The 25,590-nt window shown below is 57.3% G+C and overlaps 1 protein-coding gene across 3 annotated transcripts; it reads left to right on the top strand.

The window, feature by feature from the left end:
* The first annotated feature begins 666 nt into the window (after positions 1–666).
* LOC125097800 (ATPase family AAA domain-containing protein 3) lies at positions 667–25,536 on the top strand. 3 transcript variants are annotated; one of them, XM_047725841.1, is made up of 16 exons: positions 768–1,100; positions 6,814–6,890; positions 7,584–7,685; positions 8,014–8,073; positions 9,554–9,623; positions 9,945–10,110; positions 10,315–10,384; positions 12,617–12,772; positions 13,789–13,845; positions 14,050–14,175; positions 14,380–14,504; positions 14,972–15,023; positions 15,338–15,408; positions 16,158–16,325; positions 17,701–17,809; positions 24,563–25,536. In XM_047725841.1, exons 1-16 carry the CDS (start codon positions 899–901, stop codon positions 24,725–24,727), a joined length of 1,776 nt encoding a protein of 591 aa, XP_047581797.1. In that variant the 5' UTR covers positions 768–898; the 3' UTR covers positions 24,728–25,536. The 3 variants fall into 3 exon arrangements, with proteins under 3 accessions (XP_047581798.1, XP_047581797.1, XP_047581799.1); XM_047725842.1 differs by lacking the exons at positions 17,701–17,809; positions 24,563–25,536 and adding an exon at positions 16,921–17,660 and having other exon boundaries at positions 667–1,100; XM_047725843.1 differs by lacking the exons at positions 768–1,100; positions 6,814–6,890; positions 7,584–7,685; positions 8,014–8,073 and adding an exon at positions 8,107–8,227.
* The last annotated feature ends 54 nt before the right edge of the window (positions 25,537–25,590 follow it).

Raw genomic sequence — 25,590 nt, 5'->3', positions numbered from 1 at the left:
CCCTTGCTGGTGCCCCCCAGCCAGGACCCCTCCTCCAGCAAGGGCGGCTCTCCTGGGGGACCGGGGGTGGGCTGCTCTGCGTCTCCACACTTCCGGGGTTGAATCGGCCTCCCTCGCGTTGGGAGCCGGAGCGCACGAGCAGGGGCCGCTGGGGTCTGAGATACCCGGGAGGAGGCCGAGGAGAGCTCGACCTCCGGCCGGCGCGTGAACCTCCTGAGGCTGCCGGACACTGGCAGGGACCGCGGGCTCCCTCCGAACGTCCCATTCAGCGCCCGCTCCGTGCGCGAGCGCCCAGACCCACCGAGCTTGGCCTCCAGCCTCCGGGGGCCCCGGCATCCCCGCGCCCGGCCGGGTGGATCCTCCCTCACGGATCAGCCTCTTTCGGCAGCCTCTCCTCCGGCGGCCGCTCCCTCCGTCGGGGCCTACCGCCCTGGCTTCGAGGCCTCGCGTACCAAGGGCCCCGCCTCGGCTCGCCGGCACCCGCACCTCCGTCCGCCTCGTCGCGACTCTGCGGGAGCCCACCGCGCGCGGACACAGAACCGACGCCGGACCGGGAACCGACGTAAACCAGGGCGCGCATGCACCCAAACCGTCGATTTTGTCCTTGATCGGTCCCCGTAACTAGGCGCTTCGGCCCGCCCCTCGACGGCCCGCCCCCGGAGCGAGTTCAGGCGGTCCTGGCGAGGACGCCGGTGGCGTCACGTCACCCCCGGCCAATCCGAAGGCCGCACGGTTCGGGTCCCTAATGCGCTTCCGTCGCCTGGGAGGAAGAGGCGTTGTTGCGCCTGCGCGGGACCTCTGACCGCCGGCTCGCGGCGCGTGGAGGCTGCTCGGCTCCCCGCGCTTCAGTTCGGCTTGGGCTCCCCGCGGGTGCCGCGGCGCGTGGCGGTCTCGCGCCATGTCGTGGCTCTTCGGGATCAAGGGCCCCAAGGGCGAAGGCGCGGGGCCGCCGCTGTCTCTGCCGCCCGCTCAGCCTGGGGCGGAAGGCGGCGGGGACCGCGGCGCGGCGGATCGGCAGGCGCCCAAGGACAAATGGAGCAACTTTGACCCCACGGGCCTGGAGCGCGCAGCCAAGGCGGCGCGAGAGCTGGAGCATTCGCGTGAGTGCGGCGGCGAGGGGGGGGCCCGGGCTGGGGTGGGGGCGCGGGGAGCTCGGGGTTCTTCCACGGAGAGCCGCCCCACCGAGCCCCCGGGCATGCCCGGTCCTGGGGCGCATTGGACTCCCTGGCCGTCCGAGTGGTAGGCGGCTGGCTGCAGTCCCACTTGCCCGGCGAAGAACCCGGCCTCCGGGAATAAGCCTGGCCGGAGCCACCGTGCGTGCGGGGACGCCGGGGGTACCAGCAGCCCTGGCGCCTTCCGAGCGTCCCCCAGTGAGAAAGCTGGTGCAGATCGAACTTTCAGAGGCCACAGGCAGCAACTGCCGGGGCTGGAGCCTGGGCTTAAGTGACTGTCGCGGAGGGGAGCTCCTGGCGCCTGCTGCTGCCTCCACGTGGCCGGAGCCTTGGCCAGATCCGGTCGGAGTGTGGTGCGGGTGACAGTCCTCCGCTTGGGCAGGGAAGTACGGTTGAGGGCCATTGGTTTCGTGGAAAAGAAAGCAGATTTGTGCTTGTTACTGGAAAGCATGAGTGTTCAGATGGGAGGGGTCTGTAGTGCAACGCAGGTCAGTATGTCCCGGCCCCTCCTGGTAGCCTTCCTTCCTGACTCAGGGCCCTCAAGGCACGGTCATCGGCGGGACCTTCACTAAACCTGTCCTTTCCTCCCAATTTCCTTTTCTCCTGTTGGCTTAGTGATTTGTCCTAGGACGTAGTCCGAGTGTGTGAGAGCCTGGGATGTAAAAGGCACCGAATAAATACTGATAGGAAGAATACAGTTCTTGGGGCGCCTGCGTGGCTCAGTGGGTTAAGCCGCTGCCTTCGGCTCCGGTCGTGATCTCAGGGTCCTGGGATCGAGCCCCGCATCCGGCTCTCTGCTCAGCGGGGAGCCTGCTTCCTCCTCTCTCTCTGCCTGCCTCTCTGCCTACTTGTGATTTCTCTCTGTCAAATAAATAAATAAAATCTTTAAAAAAAAAAAAAAGAAAGAATACAGTTCTCAAATTATTGCTTGAGCAGAGATGCCGCTTTTCAGAGGAGGCTGTATGAAGATGCCGTGTTATAAACAGGTGTAAGGGAGAGTCTGTCTGTTTAAGGACGGAGAGGCCTGACACTTTGTGGTTCCGTCCCTGCCCTTCCCCAGGGGCCTGCAGGAACATTCTGGTGCAAGGGTGCCTGGCCCTTGGGTTCCCTGGAGACGTTAAAAACATTTGGATATTTGGGCCTGTTTCCTGAGGCCTGCCTGGATAATTTCAGTATGTGGTTGGGCTGGGCACCAGGGCTTCTCGGATAATGACAGAGTTTTGACATGGGATCCAGTTTCTTGTTAACGCCTTTTGGGGGGGCACCTTTCTGCCCCAGCTCCTGTGACATTTTATCCACTCAGTCCTGCAGAGAATTTCAGAGTTTTCCCACTTATGGAAGCTGAATCGTACTGTCCCCAAACCCTTGCAGTTATAGGGGCCTTTGTGAATAGCCTTGAGTGTGCCTGAGGGGAGGCAGGTCAGGGGCCTCTCTTCCTCATCTGATCGTGACTCTGGACAGCTGCCACGTCTCTGGTACCAGCTGCCCGAGAGCTCCTCCCCCAGGATGTTCTCCAGCTGTCCCCAGGGGACACTGTAGAGGAGGTATGGTCCTCCATCAGTCTCTACATCCGGTGTTTTGTTTTTGTTTTGTTTTTTTTTTTTTTTTTTAAGATTTTATTTCTTTATTTGACAGCGAGATCACAAGCAGGCAGAGAGGCAGGCAGAGAGAGGGGGAAGCAGGCTCCCTGCTGAGCAGATCACGACCAGAGCCGAAGGCAGAGGCCCAACCCACTGAGCCACCCAGGCACCCCCAATAGTTCATTTTTTAGTGAAGATTTTATTTATATTTGAGAGAGAGAGAGAGCACAAGTGGGGAGAGGGGAAGAGGGAGAGAGAGAACCCCACAGGCTCCACGCCCAGCACAGATCCCGATGCAGGGCTTTATCTCACTGAGATCGTGACCTGAGGGGGGACCAGGAGTCAGACGCTCAACCAACTGAGCCACCCAGGCGCCCCTTATTGTGGTTTTGATTTAAATTTCCATGATGACAGGGGCACCTGGGTGGCTCAGTGGGTTAAAGCCTTTGCCTTCGGCTCAGGTCATGATCCTGGGGTCCCAGGATCGAGTCCCACATCAGGCTCCCAGCTCCATGGGGAGTCTGCTTCTCCCTCTGACCTTCTCCTTGCTCATGCTCTCTCTCACTGTCTCTCTCTCAAATAAATAAATAAAATCTTTTTCTTTTTTAAGATTTTATTTATTTGTCAGAGACAGAGGGAGAGAGAGCGAGCGAGCACAGGCAGACAGAGAGGCAGGCAGAGAGAGAGGAGGAAGCAGGGTCCCTGCTGAGCAGAGAGCCCGATGCGGGGCTCGATCCCAGGACTCCGAGATCATGACCTGAGCCGAAGGCAGCGGCTTAACCCACTGAGCCACCCAGGCGCCCCGGTTTTGTTTTTTTTTTTAAGATAAGACTTTATTTGACAGAGCAAGCGAGCACAAGCAGGGAGAGCAGCAGAGGAAGAGGGAGAAGCAGGCTCCCCACAGAGCAGAAAGCCCAATGCGGGGCTCAATCCCAGGACCCTAGGATGATGACCTGAGCTGAAGGCAAAGGCCCCAACATACGGAGATACCCAGGCGCCCCCCCCTTTTTTTTTTTACTTTTTAAGTCATGTCTACACCCAACTTAGGGTTCAGACTTAAAACCCCAAGATCAGGAGTCACATGCTCCTCCCACTGAGCTAGCCAGGCGTCCCTGTACGTTATTCTGTTCCTGTGAGCCTTCCTGGCCTGACTGCTGGTCAGTGGGAGAGGTTTTTGCTCTGGTGTGCCACCCTCTTTCTGTCCCCAAGCCATTCTTCCCAGGGTGCCTCTTGCCTCTCTGCTCAATAGCTGCTCTCCAGGGGCGCCTGGGTGACTCAGTGGGTTAAGCCTCTGCCTTCGGCTCAGGTCATGCTCTCAGGGTCCTGGGATCGAGCCTTGCATCGGGCTCTCTGCTCAGCGGGGAGCCTGCTTCCCTCCCTCTCTCTGCCTGCCTCTCTGCCTACTTGTGATCTCTGTCAAATAAATAAACAAAATCCTTAAAAAAAAAAAGTAGCCGCTCTGCAAAACCTGTCTTTTTGGTACTCGCAGCTCACAGGTGGCAGTGCCTTCCTGGTTGGGCTGAGCCTGTTAGTTGACCTCACTGCTGTCTCCAAGCAAACCAAGATGCCGTCAGCAGCTCCTTGTAGTATGACCACCTGCTCTGTCCTTTGGGCCCAGCCTGACGCTCCCTCGTCCCCTAGGTCTCTAGCCTTCCTTGGAGGCCAGAGAAGCACATTTGGCCTTGAGATCCCGGAGTGCTCCTGTCCGTGTGCCTGTCCACTCCATGAAAGGGGGTGTATAAAAGAGCCCCTTGCCTGTAGGAGGCGCTACGGGGACGCTTTGGAAGGCGCAGGATGGTCTTGAGGCGGTGAATGGTCATTGGTAGTGTGAGGTCAGAGCTTGTGATGAGCCGGGCGTGTGCCAGGCCCTGTGCTCAGGTACTTGCTCTCTCCTTTCCCTCTTTCGAGAGGCAGTGGCTGAGGGATCTCTGATTGCCCCGTATGCAGGTGAGGTTAGCCTGGCTGGCCAAAGGTCATGCTGGGGGTGGAAAGGGCAGCTGGGACCCGGTCTCCGAGTTGTTGGCCTGAGGCGCCCACGTTCCTCTCTGCTGCACCAGGGTGAGCTCGGTTGTGCTCTCATGCGCTCCTGCTCAGATATTTATGTTGAAGGGTCTTCTGTGGTCTGTTCAAGGCTTGGCTTTGTGGCTTCCCAATTTTATGGTGCAGGATATGGGACCCCGGTGCCTTTGTGCCACCTCTCCTCAGGGGCGGGTCCCCCGGGATCCTGTGCCTCCGATCACCAGACACCCAGGGAAGAGCCTTGCAGTGGAGGGTGGGAGGCTGTGTCAGCCCGATCTGGACTGGCTCGGAAGGTCCTTCCCAGGTGCAGGCAGTATGTTCTCGTTTCCTGCCCTGCCCTAGCGGACCCTCCAAACACGGCAGCTTCCGCCACATCCACGTCCGCCTGTGCAGGTGCTGACAGCCCTGTGCGCAGAAGTCTGCTCTAGCTCCTGACGTGTTTGCTGCAGTTTGGGGATGATGGGCACTGGGGTCCGCAACATACTTCAAAGGCTTCAAAAACTGGATTGTGGGTCTGGGGTGGAAGGGTAGATGCTTGGTACACAAAGGGAGAAAACCAGGTGCATTGTTTGGTCGGGGAGCTGGGTTCCCAGGGGTTCCCAGTTACTTTCCGTGCTGTCATATATAGAACATTTTTTACAGTAAAGTCTCACGTATGGGAGAATTGTGTCCTCACCGAAATACTTGAGAAGCCAGATGCATGGGTTTTTTGATTAGGAGAGGACCAGAACTTAGTTTTTTTCCAGAATACCCAATATTGATGGATACGAATTGCACCTTATGAATAAAATACACAGAGAAGGGATGCCTGGAAGGCTCAGGTCATGATCCCAGGGTCTTGGGATTGAATCCTGCGTTGGGCTGCCTGCTGCTCCTCCTGCTTGGGCGCGTGCACTCTCTCTCTCTCTCCCTGTTGACAAATAAATAAAATCTTAAAAAAAAAACACATACACACAGAAGACATTGATAACACACGTGTTCACGAGGTCTGTGAAGAGCCTTCACTCTGCGCGTTGGTGTAGTTGTAACTTAGCTGTTTCCTTCATGTTGATTGTGCTGCGCACCTGTGTTTGGTATGGGGTCAATGATGAGAAGTATTGGAGACTTTTTTTTTTTTAAAGATTTTATTTATTTATTTGACAGAGAGAGATCGCAAGTAGACGGAGAGGCAGGCAGAGAGAGAGAGAGAGAGAGGGAAGCAGGCTCCCCGCTGAGCAGAGAGCCCGATGCGGGACTCGATCCCAGGACCCTGAGATCATGACCTGAGCCGAAGGCAGTGGCTTAACCCACTGAGCCACCCAGGTGCCCTTTTTTTTTTTTTTTTTTTTAAGATTTTATTTATTTATTTGACAGAGAGAGATCACAAGTAGACGGAGAGGCAGGCAGAGAGAGAGAGAGAGAGGGAAGCAGGCTCCCCGCTGAGCAGAGAGCCCGATGCGGGGCTCGATCCCAGGACCCTGAGATCATGACCTGAGCCGAAGGCAGTGGCTTAACCCACTGAGCCACCCAGGTGCCCTTTTTTTTTTTTTTTTTTTTAAAGATTTTATTTATTTATTTGACAGAGAGAGATCACAAGTAGACGGAGAGGCAGGCAGAGAGAGAGAGAGAGAGGGAAGCAGGCTCCCCGCTGAGCAGAGAGCCCGAGAGGTATTGGAGACTTAAGAGAAACTACTTAGCACGAAAAATAAGATACTCTAGCCACAGGCTGCTTTTTTATTTAACCAGAATGGGACTGTCCCGTTGACCCTCCTCTCAGCTCCCGTGGGGCAGCCTTTCTAATAGCCCTCCGGGACGGGACAGCTGGAGGGGGCGCGAGGTCTCGCATGCAGGGCTTTCCGTGGTGGGGGGAGTGGACACAGCGGATGAGAAGGGGACAGTGGCCCTGGGGTGGGGGAGTCACCAAGCAAGATCGCAGGAGTGAGGGTGGGCACAGGCGTGTTGCGGTTGAGATGAGCTGTGGTCTCCCTGAAAGCCCCGGCACACTGGGACGCTTGCCTGGTGTGCCAGCGTCGTGACACCCACTCTGTCCCTATCCCCCCTAGGACACGCCAAGGAGGCCCTGAGTCTGGCGCGGATGCAGGAGCAGACTCTGCAGCTGGAGCAGCAGACCAAGCTCAAGGTGGGCAGTGGGCGTGCTGCCCGGAGGACGCCTCGCCCCGTGGGCAGGGAGGCTGGAAGGAGAAAGTGCACGTCGGCGGTGGGGCCCGGGCGGGATCCTCAGGCATCTCGGGCTTGGATTTGCCTTTGTGCTGGTGCTTGAGAGGGAAACAGGAAGAGGCCAGGACGCACTGGGTTTGTCGCCCGAATGCTTGCAGCCGCCCTGCCCGAAAGGGCTGCTGTGGGGAGCACCGTCTGGTCTCCCCAAGGCACGTTCTCACCTGGTCCGTCTGCATCCGGCGGGACCATTATGCTGAGCATGCAGCAGGCGTGGGAACGGCACAGGCTCTGGCCTGTCGTTGGCTGTTGGGAAGCGTAGTCCACAAGTGAGCATGGGACATAAGCCACGGAAACTGTGGGGAAGCAGGTCTCCCGGATGCCCTTGCTTCTTTGGGGTCCAGGCCTATCCGTTCTCCTGGCACTTCACCACCTGTGGGGCCGGGTGGTCCTGGCCCGTGGTGCCAACGTGGCTGGGAGCCTACGGGTGTGCGGGGTGCTGGTCCAGGCGGTGTCTTCTGGGTGCCTCTCCTGCTCCTGTCCAGCCCCTTTGGAGCCCACACAGGAGAGGGTTGTTGAGGCAGTGAGCCCTGAGCTCGGAGTCCTAAGAGGGAGGCCCCAGCAGCTCTGGGCTTGCAGCCGCTGGAACATTCTGTAGGAGTACGAGGCCGCCGTGGAGCAGCTGAAGAGCGAACAGATCCGCGTGCAGGCGGAAGAGAGGAGGAAGACTCTGAGCGAGGAGACGCGGCAGCACCAGGCCGTAAGGACCACAGGGCCACACAGCCACAGGGTGACCGGGGTGGGGCGCTGCTGGGGCACGCCATGGTCCCCACATTCAGTCTGGGTCTGTCGCCCATCGAGGCTCTGGGAAGACCGTGTGCAAACATCGAAAGCCCACGGATCCACCAGTGCTGAGCGTGACGGGGAGCACACGCGTCCCAAGCGTGTGTGCTCGCTCACAGCAGGTAGGGGTGGGTGGCTTATCCGAGGGCCCAGCACCCAGGAAAGTCTGGATTCAGATGTTGGTTTCAGGCCGTCCACCAGCTTTCACGGCAGAGCCGTATTCACGCTGCCCTCTCCCTCCCTAGAGGGCCCAGTACCAAGACAGGCTGGCCCGACAGCGCCACGAGGACCAGCTGAAGCAGCAGGTGAGCCGCCTCTGTCCGCGACGAGGGCATCTTCGGGGGCAGCTGGTGGGCCGGAATTCAGCGCTGTTCTACCAGCAGTAGGTGCTGGGTCCCAGGGACGCGCACACACAGGAGACACGGCCTCCAGGCTCTGGCTGTGGTGAGGTTCTTCCAGGTGAGAACCTGGGAACCCGGCTGTGACAAGGGCATGGTAGGGGTGGCTTCGAAATGCTTTTACCTGTCAGGATGTCACAAGGAAACTCAGGCTTCAAGAGAAAGAAATCCTCCCGTTTGCTACGGTTTGGATGGAGCTAGGGTATGTAGCGTTAAGCAAAAAAAGTCAGAGCAAGACAACCTGATTTCATTCGTGTGTGGAATTTTTTTTTTTAAAGATGTTATTTATTTATTTATTTGACAGAGATCATAAGTAGGCAGAGAGGCAGGCAGAGAGAGGGAGAAGCAGACTCCCCAAGGAGCAGAGAGCCTGATGCGGGGCTCGATCCCAGGACCCTGAGACCATGACCTGGGCTGAAAGCAGAGGCTTCACCCACTGAGCCCCCCAGGCGCCCCTCGTATGTGGAATTTAAGAAACAAAACAGATGAACATAGGGGAAGGGTGAAAAGCAAAGGAGAGAAGGAAACCATAAGAGACTCCTAATGATAGGGAACAAACTGAGGGTCCTTGGACAGAGGTGTGGGGAGAGGGGTGGGATGGGCGATGGAGATGAAGGAGGCACATGTGGGGGCCCCTGGGTGGCTCAGTCATTAAGCGTCTGCCTTTGGCTCAGGTCATGATCCCAGGGTTCTGGGATCGAGCCCTGCATCGGGCTCCCTGCTCTATGGGAAGCCTGCTTCTCCCTCTCCCGTTCCCACTGCTTGTGTTCCTTCTCTTGCTGTCTCTTTGTTAAATAAATAAATAAAATCTTTAAAAAAAAATTTTTTTCCCCCTAAAAGTAAATTTCACAGGGAAAGATAGTGTTCTGAGGACAGATGTTTGTCTGGCCTAGGGTGCCCAGAGGCCTGTCCTGTGGCGGACCTGTGCTAGAGGCAAGGGCTCCTGCACCACCTCACCCCCCATGCACATGTGCACATGTCCTACGTGGGGTTCAGACCTGCCTCCGAGGGCTGTGGAGTGTGTAGGCCCTGGGCCGTCATTCCCAGAGAGGCTTGCAGACCCCAGGGCAGCTTAAGTGTCCCCACAGGTGGAGGCAGCTCAGCTTTTAGATTGACTCCTGATCACTTTTAATATATTATTTAAGGTTTTAGTTATTTATTTTAATGAGAGAGAGTGAGTGCCTGAGCAGGGGTAGGGAGGCAGAGGGAGGAGGAGAAAGACAGGCAGGCTCCCTGCTGAGCACAGAGCCCCACGCAGGGCTCCATCCCATGACCCTGAGATCATGACCTGAGCCAAAACCAAGCTCAACCAGTTGAGCTACCCAGGCACCCCAGATTAGTTTCCTAATTTTGAAAGTTTTCCCTTTTCCCTGTGGCTTCTTCTCAGCAACTTCTCAATGAGGAGAATTTACGGAAGCAGGAAGAGTCGGTGCAGAAGCAGGAGGCCATGCGGCGAGGTAGAGCTGGGCTTGTGGGGGCTGTGTCCTCGGAGCTGCCCTAGGCTGGAGAACGGCTACTGGGGAAAGCAGCCTGTAAGCATGGACGTATGATGCTTCAGGCACTTGGATCCCCAAGCAACATTTCGAGACTCTGGTAGGGCCTCCTAGGGGCTCTCCGTTCTCTGGTTGGGACCGCATAGCAGAAGCTAGGCAAGCCAGGCATTCCCCCAGCATCTGACCGGCGTCACCTCCCTCCCAGGAGGAGAGTTGCCTGAGCCGCTCTGGGAGGATTAGGGGGCCATGGGCTGAACACCCTCTCCCTGCCCTTTCCCTGGGCAGCCACCGTGGAACGGGAGATGGAACTGCGGCACAAGGACGAGATGCTGCGTGTGGAGGCAGAGGCCCGTGCCCGGGCCAAGGCCGAGCGGGAGAACGCAGACATTATTCGTGAGCAGATCCGCCTGAAGGCTGCTGAGCACCGCCAGACCATCCTGGAGTCCATCAGGTGAGTCACAGGCCCCAGAGGCCTGTGGCAGAGCCCTGTGGCCGATGTCATCTGGCCTTTCACCTGGGCCAGGAGGCTCTCAGTTGGTACATTGGTGGGAGGCGGGCTCTCAGCAGGTCTTCCCGTGTGCTGACCTTCATTGCCCTTGCCCTTTTCTCCAGCCAGGGGCCTAGATCCCTTGTCACATAGCTGCTTCCTCTACAGGACAGCGGGCGCCCTATTTGGTGAAGGATTCCGTGCCTTTGTGACAGACTGGGACAAAGTGACAGCCACGGTAAACACCCCTGCTGTGTCTTCCTGCTTATGGCCTGTGTCACAGTCACTGCTGGGTCCCGTCCCTGCCTCCACCCAGCAGTGAAAGGGACCTCACACCCGACTGGTGTAAGCCTTTGCCGCTGCCCTTCCCTCCAGCCCCTTCCTGTGAAAACAGGACGTGGTACAGCCCCGGGGTGTGGGGCACGGCCAGCAGTTCGCTGTTGGCGTTGGGGTTAGGCTTTTAACTGTTGGGCTGCAAGATCTAGAAGCCAGATCTGAAGCCAGAGCTCTGGTTTCCCTCTTCTTAGAAGCGCTGCCCTTTGGAAAGCGTAACTGGAAGTCTGCCTGGCAGCCTCAAGGGTGGGGCCCAGCTAGAGCTCCAGGGGCACTGGAGATGTGGCTGTGAACCCCTCTAAACCGTGCTCCTGTGAGGGCTCCCACCCTCTAGTGGGAAGTGGAGGGCAGCCAGCGAGGCCATAGGACTCCAGGCACTTGTCCTCAGGCCCTGTGGTCTGTGCCCCATGCCTCGTGGCTGGTCAGCACTCAGGGCAGTGGGGAGGGCGTCAGCCAGGGCAGGTTCCCAAAGAGCCCCCAACTCCGCAAGGCCTTCTGCTGTCGGCCTTGCGCCAGGCACTGCTCTGGGCCACACGGTGTGACTTGGCACCCGCTCCCGTGGTAGTGAGGCCCTAACAAGTAGCCTGGCTTACCGGGAGTGTCCTGTGCACCTGTGTCCTGGCATCCTGGCTTCTCCTGCAAGCGCCCTGCTTTGGAGTTCTAGCCTCGTTCTGGAGACAGTGAAGGGCAGTGGGGGGGGTCAGGCTGTGCCTCAACGAGAGCGGGGTAGACTGTCCAGGGAGGGCAGGACGCCAATTAAGGAAACCTGCAGCTAGTGAGGTTGCTGCCTTTTTTTTTCCCCTAAGATTTGATTTATTTAGGGGCGCCTGGGTGGCTCAGTCGTTAAGCCTCTGCGTTCGGCTCAGGTCTGGATCCCAGGGTCCTGGGATTGAGCCCCATGTCGGGCTCTCTGCTCAGCAGGAAGCCTGCTTTTCCCTCTCCTGTTCCCTCGGCTTGTGTGCGGTCTCCTGTGTCAAATAAATAAGCAGAATCTTAAAAAAAGATGTGATTTATTTATTTGAGGGAGAGAGTGCAAAGTGGGGGGGAGGGGCAGAAGGAGCGAGAGAAGCGGGCTCCCTGCTGAGCAGAGGGCCAGGTGCGGGGCTGATCCCAGGACCCTGAGGTCACGACCTGAGCCCAGGGCAGACTCTGTAGCAACCAAGCCACCCAGGTACCACCAACCCCTCTCCCTGGAGTGTTTTTTTTTTTTTTTTTTTTTTCCCCCTGGAGTGTTTTAAGGTGAATTAAGGGCATTCTGACTGCTCCTATGGTCTGAGCACCCCGTGCACTCAGATCTTTCCAGCTGTTCTAAACATCTGTGTTTGCCCTTGAATCTCTAACGTCCATTTTCAGTCTGGAAGCTTGACCAGGGCTGCGTAGTGGGGTGGCAGTCAGTCCCGGCCCTGCCCCCGACAGAGCTCCTCAGCAGGGAATTGGGCACAGGACAGGCTGAGCAGGAAATGCCCCTTGGCCGTCCTTCTTGTTGGATCAGCTGCTTACGGATCCAGCGTGTACCTTCCCAGCAAGCGGGGGAGATGCACCTGGGGGTGGTTGCTGGAGGTTGCTGTATTCACGAGCTGCTGGCTGCCTTGAGGCCGGCCCCGTCCCACCCACCCTGCCACCAGCCTCTTGGACCCTTGTTCCTATTATTGTAGTTCCCACCTGGTCTCCTGGAACCTTGCTTCCTCCTGCAGTGGCGAGGCTGTTTCTCTTGTAAGGAAGACGTTTCAGTTTTGTTTCCAGGTGTCGGCATACTTTCCAGGAACCTTTTGTAGCTCTTGGTCCCGTGTCCCGTGATTGTGCTCCCACCACAGCATTCGGTCTACCTCCCATGAGCCTTGGGGTCTCTGTCTCTTCACAGCTGGGGCTGTCACCTGGAAGCTTCCCTAGTCTTGGAGTCCCTGGAGTGCATCCTGCAGTAGTTTTCTTAGAAAGGGTGTTCATGATAAGCTTTTTGATATCTTGCCCATCTGGAAATACCTGTGCTCATGCGAAACTGAGCACCAGCTGGGATGCTGCTGTGGGACCCTTGCGTCGCCTTGCATGGGATGGGGTGAGCAGAGGGCACAGTGCCGGTTGCTGACGGCTTGGTGCGGGATGGGCGGGCTCTGCCTGCCCTCCCACTCCTCCACTCCAGGTGGCTGGGCTGACGCTGCTGGCCGTTGGAGTCTACTCTGCCAAGAACGCCACATCTGTTGCCGGACGGTACATTGAGGCCCGGCTGGGGAAGCCGTCCCTGGTGAGGGAGACGTCTCGTATCACGGTGCTAGAGGCCCTGAGGCACCCCGTGCAGGTAAGTGTGGGCCTGTTTCTCACTGCGGTTGCGTGTCCTGCCCAGTTCTTTCTAGCATTTCAGCTGGGTTGTGAACGTGTGTCTTCATTTCCCCTCATTTCCTAAATACCGTCTGTTCTCTCCAGCACGTTGGATTTGACTGTGGCTTTTTCCTTCTTGGCGCTGTTCTGGGAGCCTGTCACGTCCGCACTGGGGAGACCCTCACCATATCCACTCGGTCACCTCTGGGGATCTGTTGGTGTGATTGTCCCTGGGCAGATTTTGGGTTGTTTACAAAATCCTGGGGCTCCTGTGTGCCATTGTCCGGTGAGAAGTCGCTGGAAGTTGCATGCTGTGAGCTCCCTTTCTCAAGGGGAGCCAGGCCTCCTGCTGCTTGATGTCGTTCCTGTTGCATATCCTCCCACGAGCTGTGGCTAGATCTCCATAGTGATCACTGTGGGTAACTGAGAAATTAGGATCCGTAAAGAATCTTTTTTCTTCATTTTTTTAAGATTTTATTTGAGGAAGAGAGCGCATGAGCTGCGGTGGGGGGTATGTAGGAGCAGAGGGAGAAGCAGGCTCCTCACTGAGCAGGAAGCCCAACGAGGGGCTTGATCCCAGTACCCTGGGATCATGAGCCAGGCCAAAGGCAGATGCTTAATTGAGTGCCCCCAGGCACCCCAAAATCGGTAAAGAATCTGAAGGGGCTCCTAGGTGGCTCCTTTGGCTAAGCATGTGGCTCTTGATTTCACCGAAGCTCGTGATCTCCTTGCCATGGGATCAAGCCCCCTGTCGGGTTCCATGGCGCATACTTGCTCGCGCTCTCTGTAAGTGGCTCAGCCCAGTAGCACAGGCAGTGTCATAGGTCACCCTTCCAGAGCGGGAGCAGGGCCCAGGCACGTGTGGCCTGGAGTGTGCTCCACGGCAGTCTCTGTGTGGCGGTCAGGCTGCTCCCGGCACTCCGTGCCTGTTGTGTTGTGGGCTCTGCTGATGAGTTTACTGTCCCTGTGTTTTGTGTTACCCCCTCCCGCCCACAGGTCAGCAGGCGGCTCCTCAGTAACCCTCAGGACGCACTGGAGGGCGTCGTCCTCAGTGTAAGTGCTGCTGCCCATCCAGGGCTGTGGTGGGCTTTGGGGTGGGAGGTACCCTTCTGCCCATAGAGCTCTCCTACAGGCTGGGGCTGCTTTTCCTTCCTGAAGTAGAATGCCTGGGCTGAGCCGGCTTTGGGGCTGCTCCGGGCGCTCAGGAGGAGCACACTGGCAGCCGAGTACCCCCCAACCTGCCGTGTCCCCTGGCAGCCCAGCCTGGAGGCCCGTGTGCGGGACATTGCCATAGCAACGAGGAACACCAAGAAGAACCACAGCCTGTACAGGAACATTCTGGTGTACGGGCCCCCTGGGACTGGCAAGACCCTGTTTGCCAAGGTGAGGGCATGCGCCGCACAGGTTGGGGGGGCGCCGTGGGCCTCGGCTGCTGCTGTGGCCCTCAGGGACGGGCTGTGCAGGGGAGGCAAGCGGCATCCTAGCCGTACCTGGTGGTAGGGGCCGAGCTCAGTGCGTGTGGGCTTCGAAGGGGAGGAGAGTAAACAGGCTTCACCCCCCCCCCCCCCCGACCCCTTTCTCGCCTAGAAACTCGCGCTGCACTCGGGCATGGACTATGCCATCATGACTGGCGGGGATGTGGCCCCCATGGGGCGGGACGGTGTGACTGCCATGCACAAGGTCTTCGACTGGGCCAATACCAGCCGGCGAGGGTGAGCCGGGCCCCTCTGCGTGCATGTGCTTTCCTGGCCTGGGTTCCCGGCGGGCCCTGGAGCGCCTGCTGGGAGGGGTGAGCAGTGGGGGAGTCAGTGACTTTCCCTGCAGCCTGTCTCTGGTTGTACACAGAGCTGGAATACTCTGGGGGCGGGAGTCCGAGGGAGAAACTCACCCCGAGAACAGACTGGCGGCTCCTGCTTGTCACAGGAGCCTCTTGGTGCTTCTGTTTTTTAACCCGTGGAAGATGGGAAGCTGCCGGCCCCAATATTTGTGCCACATTAGGGTGTTTGGCACAAGCCAGTCGCTTCCCTGCAGCACTGGACTGGGCATGCCTCTGTCGGGTCCGGGGTCCCCAGCCACTGCTGAGGTCGCAGGCGCGTCGGGTTCCTGAAGCGGAGTTCTGCTGGAGCGTGCTCTGCTGGGCGGCCCTCACCACTTCTCGTCCGTCCTTTCCCCGCCCCAGCCTCCTGCTCTTCGTGGATGAAGCGGACGCTTTTCTCAGGAAGCGAGCGACTGTGAGTATTCTGGAAGCTTCCGTCTGGCCTGCTGGGCCCGGCCGGCCGTAGGTGTGTGGTCAGGAGTGGTGTCCGTTGGCCATGTTTGGGCTTTATGGGGAGGTCGCCGGTTGCTCAGGATGAAGTCTGACCCCAACCCACTTCTCAGCTGCACTTTCTTCATAAATGTGGTCTGAAAAGCAGGAGTTGGTCCTGTGGCGTCTTCAGCAGCTTCTGAAGTGATGTTTAGTGCGTGGCTCCCGGAGGGCTGGAGCGGGGCCTTTGTTTCCCTCCGCGCGGCGGCCTCCCCGCTGACGGCAGGACTTTCTCCACAGGAGAGAATCAGCGAGGACCTCAGGGCCACCCTGAACGCCTTCCTGCACCGGACGGGACAGCACAGCAGCAAGTGAGGGCCGCCTGTGGCGCACAGCCGCTTTGCGGGGAAACTGAGGCTCCTGCTGCGGGGCCGGGCTGGTCAGGGTGCAGGGGGTCTCAGAGCCAGGTGCCAGTCGTTGCCCACAGTCGCCGCGCTTGGCATTGCTGGTTGCCCTCCACAGCGAGCTGCCCAGGTGGTCAGCCTACCGCCGGCTGTCGAGGGCATAGGTTGCTCTGGGAAGGGGCTTTCTCCTTCCGAATCCCCTACTCTTGCTCTTCTGCGTTGTTGAGGGGGCCCTCTGGTCACCAGGGGGCACCTCGCCCTCCAGTCAGCTGTGGGGCCACCTGGTCATATGCTTCCCCCTTGTCTGGCGCGGCTCCTGCCTACAGAGACCCTCGCCCCTGCTCAGACCTCCTGGGCGTCTGGCCCAGGTTCCTGCTGAGTTGGCCCTTCTGCTGAACTGGCTGAACCGCGGACTCCGTGCGCGGCTCAGGCTGGTGCGGGGCTGAGGTCAGTCTCTGGCCATGGGGACCCTGTTCTCCACACGGCGAAGCTTAAATGGCCACCCCATCAGGCTGGGCCATCGGTCAGCAGAGAAATGTCCGACGGATGGGTGGGTGGCAAAGGGCAGTGCTAGGCATTGCTGGTTTTTTGGGTTAAAAGGCCGCTGAATAGATTCTCCTAGAAAAGTGTCCTGTGTGGGTTTAAGAGGCTCCCTATCCTGGGAGCAAGCACCCGGGTCAGCCAGCCCCTTAGCCCCCGCTGTCTGCTGGCTTCAGGTTCATGCTGGTCCTGGCCAGCAACCAACCTGAGCAGTTTGACTGGGCCGTCAATGACCGCATCGACGAGATGGTCCACTTCGGCCTGCCGCAGCGGGAGGAGCGGGAGCGCCTGGTGAGGCTGTATTTCCACAAGCACGTTCTGAAGCCGGCCACAGAGGGAAAGCAGTAAGTATCCCAACGGCTCGAGTGCCGCAGGGCCCTCTGCGACCTCCAGCTCCCCGCCCGGGTGCTACAACCCTGTCCTAACCCTGGGGTTGCACGCGGGGGTCAGGTATGCTCACTGGCTGGCCCCCGTGTTGGACTCTGTGCCCTGTCATCACAGACCAGCATCTCCGTGCTTTTCTGCTGTGTGAAGTCTTGTAACAGTCCGGGGCTCTTGAGGGATCCTGGCTGCAGTCAGTCCCTGGAGAGCGAGGGCCTGTGATGGTGGTTGCCAGGCCTCGGCTGGGCTCTGTTCACCCTGAGGTGGTCGTGGCAATCTTGGAGGTGGACTCGCCCTTGCTCACTGCTCACCCGGACTCCGGGAGCCCGGGGCCCTTCGCCAGCACACACCAAGGTCCCTGTTCTGCAAAAGTCACCCGGCGATGGGGGAGCCCTCCATATTCTGTCTGGGCCGCCCTCGCTCGTCGCTCCGTCCAGAGTGCTCCAGATAGGAGAGGCTGCTCTATTTTTAACCATCTCCGGGGAGCCAGACCTCGCAGCAGCACTGACCTGAATCCCTCCTGTCACTGGTGGTGGCGAGAGCCGTCTTTTGTTCTAGGATGGGCTTTGCCTGCCTGTGCTGTCCCTCTGCGGCCTGAGCCCTTGCGTTTCACTCCCTGGGCCTCTGCTCCCTCGCACCTGGCCGGCGCCAGTACCGCCCAGCCTCCCGGTGGCCCTTTCTAGCCTGACTGTAGCCCAGACACCGGTTGTGGTGTGAGTTTCTGAGGTCTCTTTTCCCATGAGTGACTGCCTCTCCCGGGTCTTTAGCTGGACCTGTTTGGAAAGGGGGCTCAGCATGTGATTGACAGGAGTGAACCGCGCTCAAACCTGAAGTGTCTGCTTTCCTCTGTCTGATTCCACACTTGCCAGCAGCTCACCCCTGACAGGGTTTCAGCGGCTGTGCCCTCTGGGCACCGGGGTGGTCCGAGAAGGACGTGGTCCCTGCCCCCTGGTCCTGTGGTGGAGCCGGGCGTGAGGCTGCAGGAGCCCCTCCGCTCGTGCTCATCCCGACCAGCCCCCAGCTGCCGCAGCGTGCCTCCCGCACTGCTGTCCCCACAAGCCCCTGTGCCGGCACCTGGGCTCCCGAAGGAAGAGAGGTTCCTAGTGGGGCCAGAAGGGCAGAACTGGTAGCCCTGGAATCAAGAGCAGACATGAAGGCAGAGTTTGGCTCTTTAGAAGTTGGGGCGTTCGGATGTGGGGGTTTCTAGTATGGATTCCTGCTCCTGGCAGATATCGCAGTCCTCCTTTCATGTGGGAGCCAAGGGGCCCTCCTAGATCTCTGGTCTGGTCTTGGGTTTCTTGGGTTCCAGGACATCACACGGGAATTTCTCCTTCACAGGCGCTTGAAGCTTGCTCAGTTTGACTACGGGAAGAAGTGTTCGGAGATCGCACACCTGACGGAGGGCATGTCCGGCCGGGAGATCTCCCAGCTCGCTGTGGCTTGGCAGGTGAGCTGGGGATGTGGGCCCTACGGGTGTGAGCTTGACCAGGTGGGAAATGATAAGGCATTCGAAGGGAGCCAGTGCTGGCCTCTGCCCCCACACCCCCACAGGGTATTTCTGTTAACGGATTTTCTGCGCACAGATGTCATGCCCTGTCCTGCTTGTGGCTGCCACCTGCTTCTGCCCCGCTGCAGAAGGGCGTGGAGAGGTGTCACTGGCTTTGTATGTTACAGCCTACCTCCTTTTCAGTGTGGTCTCGTTGCAGGTCAGATAGGGCTCTGAAATCACGTGGGGTTTCCTGGAAATGAACCAAGTATCATACAGGCATCAAGGTCCCACAGGCCCATGCTTGATGTCTCAGGTACCACTGGAGTCTGTCCCTAGCAGGAGCCTAGCACATTTGGGGCAGGCGATTCTGTAGTTGGTAAGGGATAGGGGTCCACAGGGCCACATGGAGCATCCTGTGAGCTGTCTGTGAGCTCATCAGAAGGCAAATGAGATGAGGAACCAAGAAGTGAACCTGGTCTGATAAGGGGTTAGGCATCTCCTTCCCAGGTCTTTGCCAGATGTAGACCATCGGTCCGGAGGGCTGTCTGCTCTGTGCATGGTCGGCTTTGCCGTGGGGTCTTGAGGGCAGCGTAGAGCACACGAGTTAGGCTGACTTTATCCTCGTGTTGTGACCCAGGGCACACGGCCCAGAGTGGTTCTTGTCATTCCCAATGCCTACTGTTTTCCTCCTGCAGTGTCCACAGGGCCCCCCCAACCCCCAGGGAGGGGAGCCCGTTGTCCCCCAGGAGCCCTGGGTGCAGGCATCCAGGAAGCATTTGCAGGTCGGTTATTGCTGAGGAGAGAAAAGCCCTGTCAGGTGGGGGCTGCTGAGTGGCTCCTGTCTATGGCCAGCCTTTCGTGTCAGGGTCACTGCCTCTGTGGGGCCTGCGCCCAGATCTTCCAAGGCTGCCTGATGTCCAACCACTAGAAATTCCATGGTGCTTCTTTTTTTTTTTTTTTTTTTTTTTTTTTTCTTAAAGATTTCATTTATTTATTTGACAGAGATCGCAAATAGGCAGAGAGGCAGGCAGAGAGAATGGGGGAAGCAGGCTCCCCGCCAAGCAGAGAGCCCGATGTGGGGCTCGATCCCAGGGCCCCAAGACCATGACCCGAGCCGAAGGCAGAGGCCCCAACCCACCAAGCCATCCAGGCGCCCCTCCATGGTGCTTCTAAATGAGCATGTGTTTGTTAGTGAGACGTCTACTCTGACCGGAGCATGGTAGCTTGGGTACCCCGGGGACTGGGTTAGAGTGAGACCCTGACCGGAGCAGGGGACTGGGTTAGAGTGAGACTCTGATGGGAGCAGGGGACTGGGTTAGAGTGAGACTCTGACGGGAGCTGTCTGTGCTGCTCCAGCGGCTGCAGAGGCTGAACTACTTCCCAGTGTGGACCAGCTGGGCGGCTCTAGGTCATCCTTAACTCAGGACCCAGGCCTCACGAGGGTGACTCTGTTTCTGTAACGAGCAGAGGAGAGGATCGCTAAATGTCGGCTGGGGCTGCTCTGACAGTTCCACGGCCCAGGCCACCCGAACACAGACATTCATTTTCTAAGGTTTGAAGGCAGGAAGTCCCAGATCAGGGTGCCAGCACGGGGCTCTGATGGTGGACCCTTCCTGCCTTTCAGTTGGTGATTTTCTGGCTTTGTCCTCCTTGTGTGGCAGAAACGGAGCTCTAATGCGTAAGGACACTAGTCCTATGGGATCGGCCCCCACTTCTCACAACCTCCTCTGCTGTTAACGTCTTCCTTGTCGGCCCCAGCAGCTGCACTGGGGGGTCAGGGCTTCACGCTATGAATATGAATCTGGGGACACATTCAGTCCCTGACAGCAAACCACGCCCTGGTTCTCGATGTTTCCACCTAGAACCAGCACACCTCTTTTCTGTCCACATCATATGTCACCTGCCCAGATCAGGTGACAGGTCTGCCACAGGCCTGGTGGATGGAGAGCTAGTGATTGTCAGACATGGCATTAGTGCGGGAGGCAGTAACTAGACCTCCGGAGCCCGTGGGGTGTTCTCCCTGGAGGGTCTGTCCCTCCACCGGGGTTATCCCGTCACTGACCAGATGGCCCAGCCTGAGGTGTGTCATTCAGTCCTGTTGTGCTTGTGGCAGAGGAGTGTGAGGTCCAGAGAGGAGGGACCAGAGTGCGTCGGTGTACCCCCTCGGGAGGAATGTGGTCTCCCTCTCTTTGTACCCTCAGGTGCCCAGAGGTGGTTGGGCTTGCGCTGGCCTCCCTGCCCCTCCTAGGCTGGACTGCAGGGTGCACCCAGGCACTTGTTCCCTGAAGCCCATACGGCCTGCGTGGCGGCTTCACGACGGAGGTTGTGCCGTCTCTTAGCTCTCTGTTGTGGCAATTCACTGTGTCATTGCTATTACTCTTCAAGCAAAGTTTACCATTTTAACCATTTTTAGGCCCACAGCTTAGTGGCATTAAGTAATTCACATTGTTGTGTGGCCGTCACAGCCATCCGTCCCCAGGACATGTGCATCTTCCCAAGCTGCAGTGCCGTCCTGTGAAACGCTAACCCTCCTGCCCCCTCCCCATTTCCCGGCACCGGCCCTTGCACTTTCTGTGAAGGGGACTCCCCTAGACGGTGCGTATGAGCTGAACCAGCAGCATTTGTCCTTTTGTGACTGACTTCAGTCAACATCATGTCCTTAAGGTCCATCCATGTGGTACCACGTGCCAGTATTTCTTTCCTTTTTTTTTTTTTTAATTTATTTGACGGAGAGAGATCACAAGTAGACAGAGAGGCAGGCAGAGAGAGAGGGAAGCAGGCTCCCCGCCGAGCAGAGAGCCCGACGCGGGACTCGATCCCAGGACCCCGAGATCATGACCTGAGCCGAAGGCAGCGGCTTAACCCACTGAGCCACCCAGGCGCCCCCATTTCTTTCCTTTTAAAGACAGAATCGTAATTCCTTGTGGTTATATTTCATTTTGCGAATCTATCCACTGACAAGGACATTTGGGTGGCTGTTGTGAATAATGCCCCTGTTAACTTCGGGTGTCCCGGTGTCTCTGAAACCCCACTCTTCATTCCTTTGAGTACGCACCCAGAAGGGAGATTACTGGATCATGTGATAATACCGTCTTCCGAGGCGCCCAGGGACTCATTGGTGAAGCCTCTGCCTTCAGCTCAGGTCATGATCTCAGGGTCCTGGGATTGAGCCCCGCATTGGACTCTCTGCTCGGCGGGGAGCCTGCTTCTCCCTCTCTGCCTGCCTCTCTGCCTACTTGTGATCTTTCTTTGTCAAATAAATAAATAAATAAAATCTTTAAAGCAAAATACTATCTTTCATGTTGAGGAGCTGCTATGCTGTTTCCTACAGCGGTTGCACACTGTACGTTCCCACCAGACGTGCGCACAGCTGGTTTCTGGCCCGCTCATCAACACTCGTTCTTTTCTGTTGTTTGGATAGTAGCCGTTGTCGTCCTAGCGGATGTGAGGTGACCGCTCATGGTCACTTGGATTGCATGTCCCTGATGGTTGTGATGTGGGCATCTTGTGTGCTTCCTGGCCATGTATGTTTTCCTGGAGAGATGTCTGTTCATGTCCTTTGCCCATTTTTGAATCAGGTTGTTTTTTGTTGAGTTCTTTATGTATTGTGGATACTAACCATTTATCAGATTATGTGATTTACAGATATTTCCTGCCCTTCAATGAGTTGCTTTTTTACTCTTTATTTGGTTGATAATGTCCTTTGTTGCACAGAGGGTTTAAGATTTTATTTTTGAGTACTGCCTACACTCAACATGGGGCTCAAACTCACCGGCCAGAGGTCAGGAGTTGCACGCTCCACTGGCAGCCAGCTGAGCGGTCCCCCCACTTTGTTCTTTTAAGGATTTTGATGCACAAAAGGTTTTAATTTTTTTTTTAATATTTTATTTATTTGACAGAGAGAGAGAAATCACAAGTAGAGATAGAGACAGGAAGAGAGAGGGAAGCAGGCTCCCCACTGAAGAGAGCCTGATGCGGGGCTCGATCCCAGGACCCTGAGATCATGACCTGAGCTGAAGGCAGAGGCTTCACCCACTGAGCCACCCAGGCACCCCCCAAAGGTTTTAATTTTGACATAGTCCAATTTGTCAGTTTTGTTTGTCACCTAGACTTTCAGTGCCAGAGCCAAGAAGTTACCACTAAATCCTTCTCCTGTTTTCTTTTAGTAGCTTTGTAATTTGAGGTCTTACATTTAGGTGTGATTCTTTTTTGTTTTTTTGTTTGTTTGTTTGTTTGTTTGTTTTTAAGATTTCATTTGTTTGAGAGAATGAGCAGGAGCAAGAGTGAGTACATGAGTGGCGGGGGTGGGCAGAGGGAGAGGGAGAAGCAGAGTCCCCGCTGAGCAGGGAGCCCAACGTGGGACTCGATCCCAACACCCTGGGATCACGACTTGAGCCAAAGGCAGATGCTTAACTGACCGAGCCCCCCCAGGTGACACAAAACACAAATGGTTTTTGTGTGTTAATTTTGTATCCTGCAAATTTGCTGAATTCGCTTATTAGTTTTATTTTTTACTCACAACCCTGAGATCAAGACCTGAGCTGAGATCAAGAGTCAGACACGTAATCCACTGAACGACCCAGGCGCCCCGAGTTTATTCGTTTTAACTTTTGCGGGAATCTTTAGGGTTTACGACATATAAGCATATATTATCTTCAAACAGATAATTTTATTCTTTCCTTCCCATTTGGGTCCCTTTTATTTCTTTTTCTTGCCTAATTGCTCTGGGCAGGACTTCTACTTCTGTGTCACATGAAGTGGTGAGAGTGGCTGTCTGTGACTTGTTCCTGACCGTAGAGGAAAGCTGTCAGTCTTTCACCCTGGGTAATATATTTGCATGGGTTGTTCACAAATGACCTTTAGAACGTTAAGGAAATTTCCCTCCATTCCTAGCTTACTGAGTGTTTTTACCAGGAAAGGGTGCAGAGTTTGGCCAGCTGCGTTTTCTGCAGCTGTTGAGGTGGTCGCGTGTTTTTGGTCCTTCGTTCTATTAACGTGGTGCATCAGGGTGGTTAGTTTTTTCTGTGGGCATCATGAGTGCTTCCCAGGAGTAAATCCCACCTGGCCACGGGGTATAATTCCCTCAACATGGTACTGAATGTGGTTTGCAAGTATTTTATTGAAGAATTTTGCATTAACATCAGGTATTGGTCTGTGGTTTCATTGTGGGGTTTCTGTCTGCTTTTAGTGTCAAGGCTATGCTGGCTTCAGAATCGAATTCATGTTCCTTCCTCTCCAGTTTTTTGGCACTTTGAGAAGGACCAGTGTTTTAAGTGTCAGGCAGAATTCACCGGCGAAGCCCTTGAGTCCAGGGCTTGCCTTTTTTCTTTAAGTGACATTTCCTGTAACTTCAGGTCGGAAGACGGTCGTGAGGATGGTGAGGAGCCTCCGCACGGTGCTGTGACTCCTCTCGTGAGGCACATTTGCCTTGTCACGGTGGCCTCCACCTTGGACTTGATCTTTTCCAGGGCCCCCTCCAGAGTCCCCCTTCTTCAGCTGCCATCTCTACTTGGGGTCCTTGGGGCTGTGACAGTTCCCAGATGTCTTTTGTTTCTGATGATCCTGGCGGTTTTGACGAGTGCTGGTCAGGTGTTACAGAGACTGTCCTACTGAAGTTTTTCTCACAGTTAGACAGAGATTGTGGGTTTGGGGAGAAGACCCCAGAGATGAAGTGCCCTTCGGGTCACATCCAGACAGGGGACATGTGACGTCCGTGCAACATCACAGGGATGTTGACCTGGTTAAGATGATGCCCGCCGGGTTTGTCCATGGTAAAGTGACTGTTTTCCCCTTTTCCTCATTTAGCTGGAAGCCCATCGCTCGGTCCAGCCATCTCTCAGTGGGGGTCCTGACCCCCTTGGGCAGACATGTCGGCTCAGTTGCTCCGGGATTCTGGAAAGGGCTCCTCCCTGTACCTTCCCACCAAGGAAGCTTCCAGCTGCTTCGGGTGCTCAGTGTTCAGGGGCAGTTGGGCCTGGTGGGATACTCTGTGACCGAGCTAGAATTGCTGGGTCCTCCTGGGAAGCTCTCTTCCTAGGGGTCCTGTCCTCCCCTCAGTGTCAGACCTGCCTCCCCAAATGGTGTGTGGTGGTTCTGTCATGTGTGTCCTGGCCCGGAGGGTAGCTCTGCTCTCTATGAGGGCCTCCCAGGTCTGTGCTGGGGGGCATGAGCTGCTTCTTGACAGCTGGCCTCAGACCTGATATTTTTAGAAAGTCATTGAGAAACTCAGTGATTCGAGAACATAGCACTCGTGCCAACCGGGGACGTGGGCAGGGCCACGGGCATTGCAGGGATGGTGGCTGCCATGGCTGCGGGTTCCCTCACAAGCTCGCTCCTGCACACGCGGGGAGCCAAGCATGTGCCGCTGGCATGCTGAATGTGTGTGTCCTGCTGGGGGGCCACGCCCCTCCCGAGACTGGCACACGCCTGTGGTAGAGGGTACGGGCCAGCACTCCTCTTAGTGGACTCAGCGTCCCAGTCTTGACCGCCACCCCCCAAGAGGCCTTCAGCTTCTGAGGGCATCTCCCAAGAGGTGAGCTCACAGATGGGCCAGCCAGGCTGCCTCATCCCTGGGTCTGGCCCTGTCCTGCAGGGCGGGTGGTTCCCGGTCACTGGTGGCACCCAGGGGCTGAAAGTCTGGGCTGGGGGACCCTTTTCCCCTGTGGGTAGCCCCTCCGTGTGCCCCGCATCAGTGCTGTCTTTCCCTGCCAGGCCATGGCGTATGCCTCGGAGGACGGGGTCCTCACGGAGGCCATGATGGATGTCCGGGTCCAGGACGCCATCCAGCAGCACCAGCAGAAGATGCAGTGGCTGAAAGCGGAGGGAGTCAGGCCTAAGGATGATCAGCCCCCGCTCCCAAGCACACAGGCTCAGTGAGCTGGGCCTGGACACCCAGCAGCCGCACTGGCCAGGTGGCTTTGCCAGGAAGAAGCCCTCCCCTCCGTGTCGGAATGGACCTGCCCTCCCCCCGCTGGCCTGTGGCGCTTCTGTTTTCTGTGCCCTGGGCCTGCGGGGAGCCTTACTGTGAAGAGGCTCCCCTCTCCCAGTGATGGGCCTGCACGGCCGCCCACCTTAGCGTCTTTACGTGTTCCCCCGGTTGGCGCCAGGACAGCCTTAAAGGCCTCTGCTTTGGACCAAGTTCAGCACCTTTGTGGTAGGCTTGGCTCCTTTGTACCCCAGTCCTTTTCCTCCACCCGGTGGTGCTTGCTGGGTGGGCCGGACTGGGGAGAAGGCACTATCCCTGAGCCCAGGGAGGGACAGGTCATGCTGCCACTGCTGGTCTGCAGATGCTGGCTGAGCTCTTGTAGCTGCTGCACCTGTCCCCCGAGGGGGTTTGGCTGAGGGAGGGCGGGGCAGGGGTAGGGGCCTGACCTTGCGCAGTCTCACCCAGCAGGGGAGGGGTGAGCAGAGCAGACCCCTGAGCTGCTGGCTGGGGGCTGCTTCTCCCCCCACCTGCTGTCCCTGGGATCTTAGGAGAGGGACTCAGGAGTGTGACTGGGACACACCTAGAGGGTAAGAACTAGCTGCCGGTGACTGGTGGTGGTGCCTGGAAGGCCCCAGAACCCACTGGCCAGTGATGTCCAGTGCTGGGGGCGCTGCCCTAGCCCACAGGATCTGTGGCCCTCCATCCATTGGAGTTGGGGGCTTTTTATCCAGAATCCAATAAAAACTCCGACAGGATACCTCATAACGTGTGTATCTCATGGCTGATTCAAGGGGCAGACGCTTGAAGGGGTCAC

This window comes from Lutra lutra, chromosome 4, assembly GCF_902655055.1.
Source record: "Lutra lutra chromosome 4, mLutLut1.2, whole genome shotgun sequence".
Taxonomy (NCBI): Eukaryota; Metazoa; Chordata; class Mammalia; order Carnivora; family Mustelidae; genus Lutra; species Lutra lutra.
This window is presented reverse-complemented; position numbering and strand designations above follow the sequence as displayed.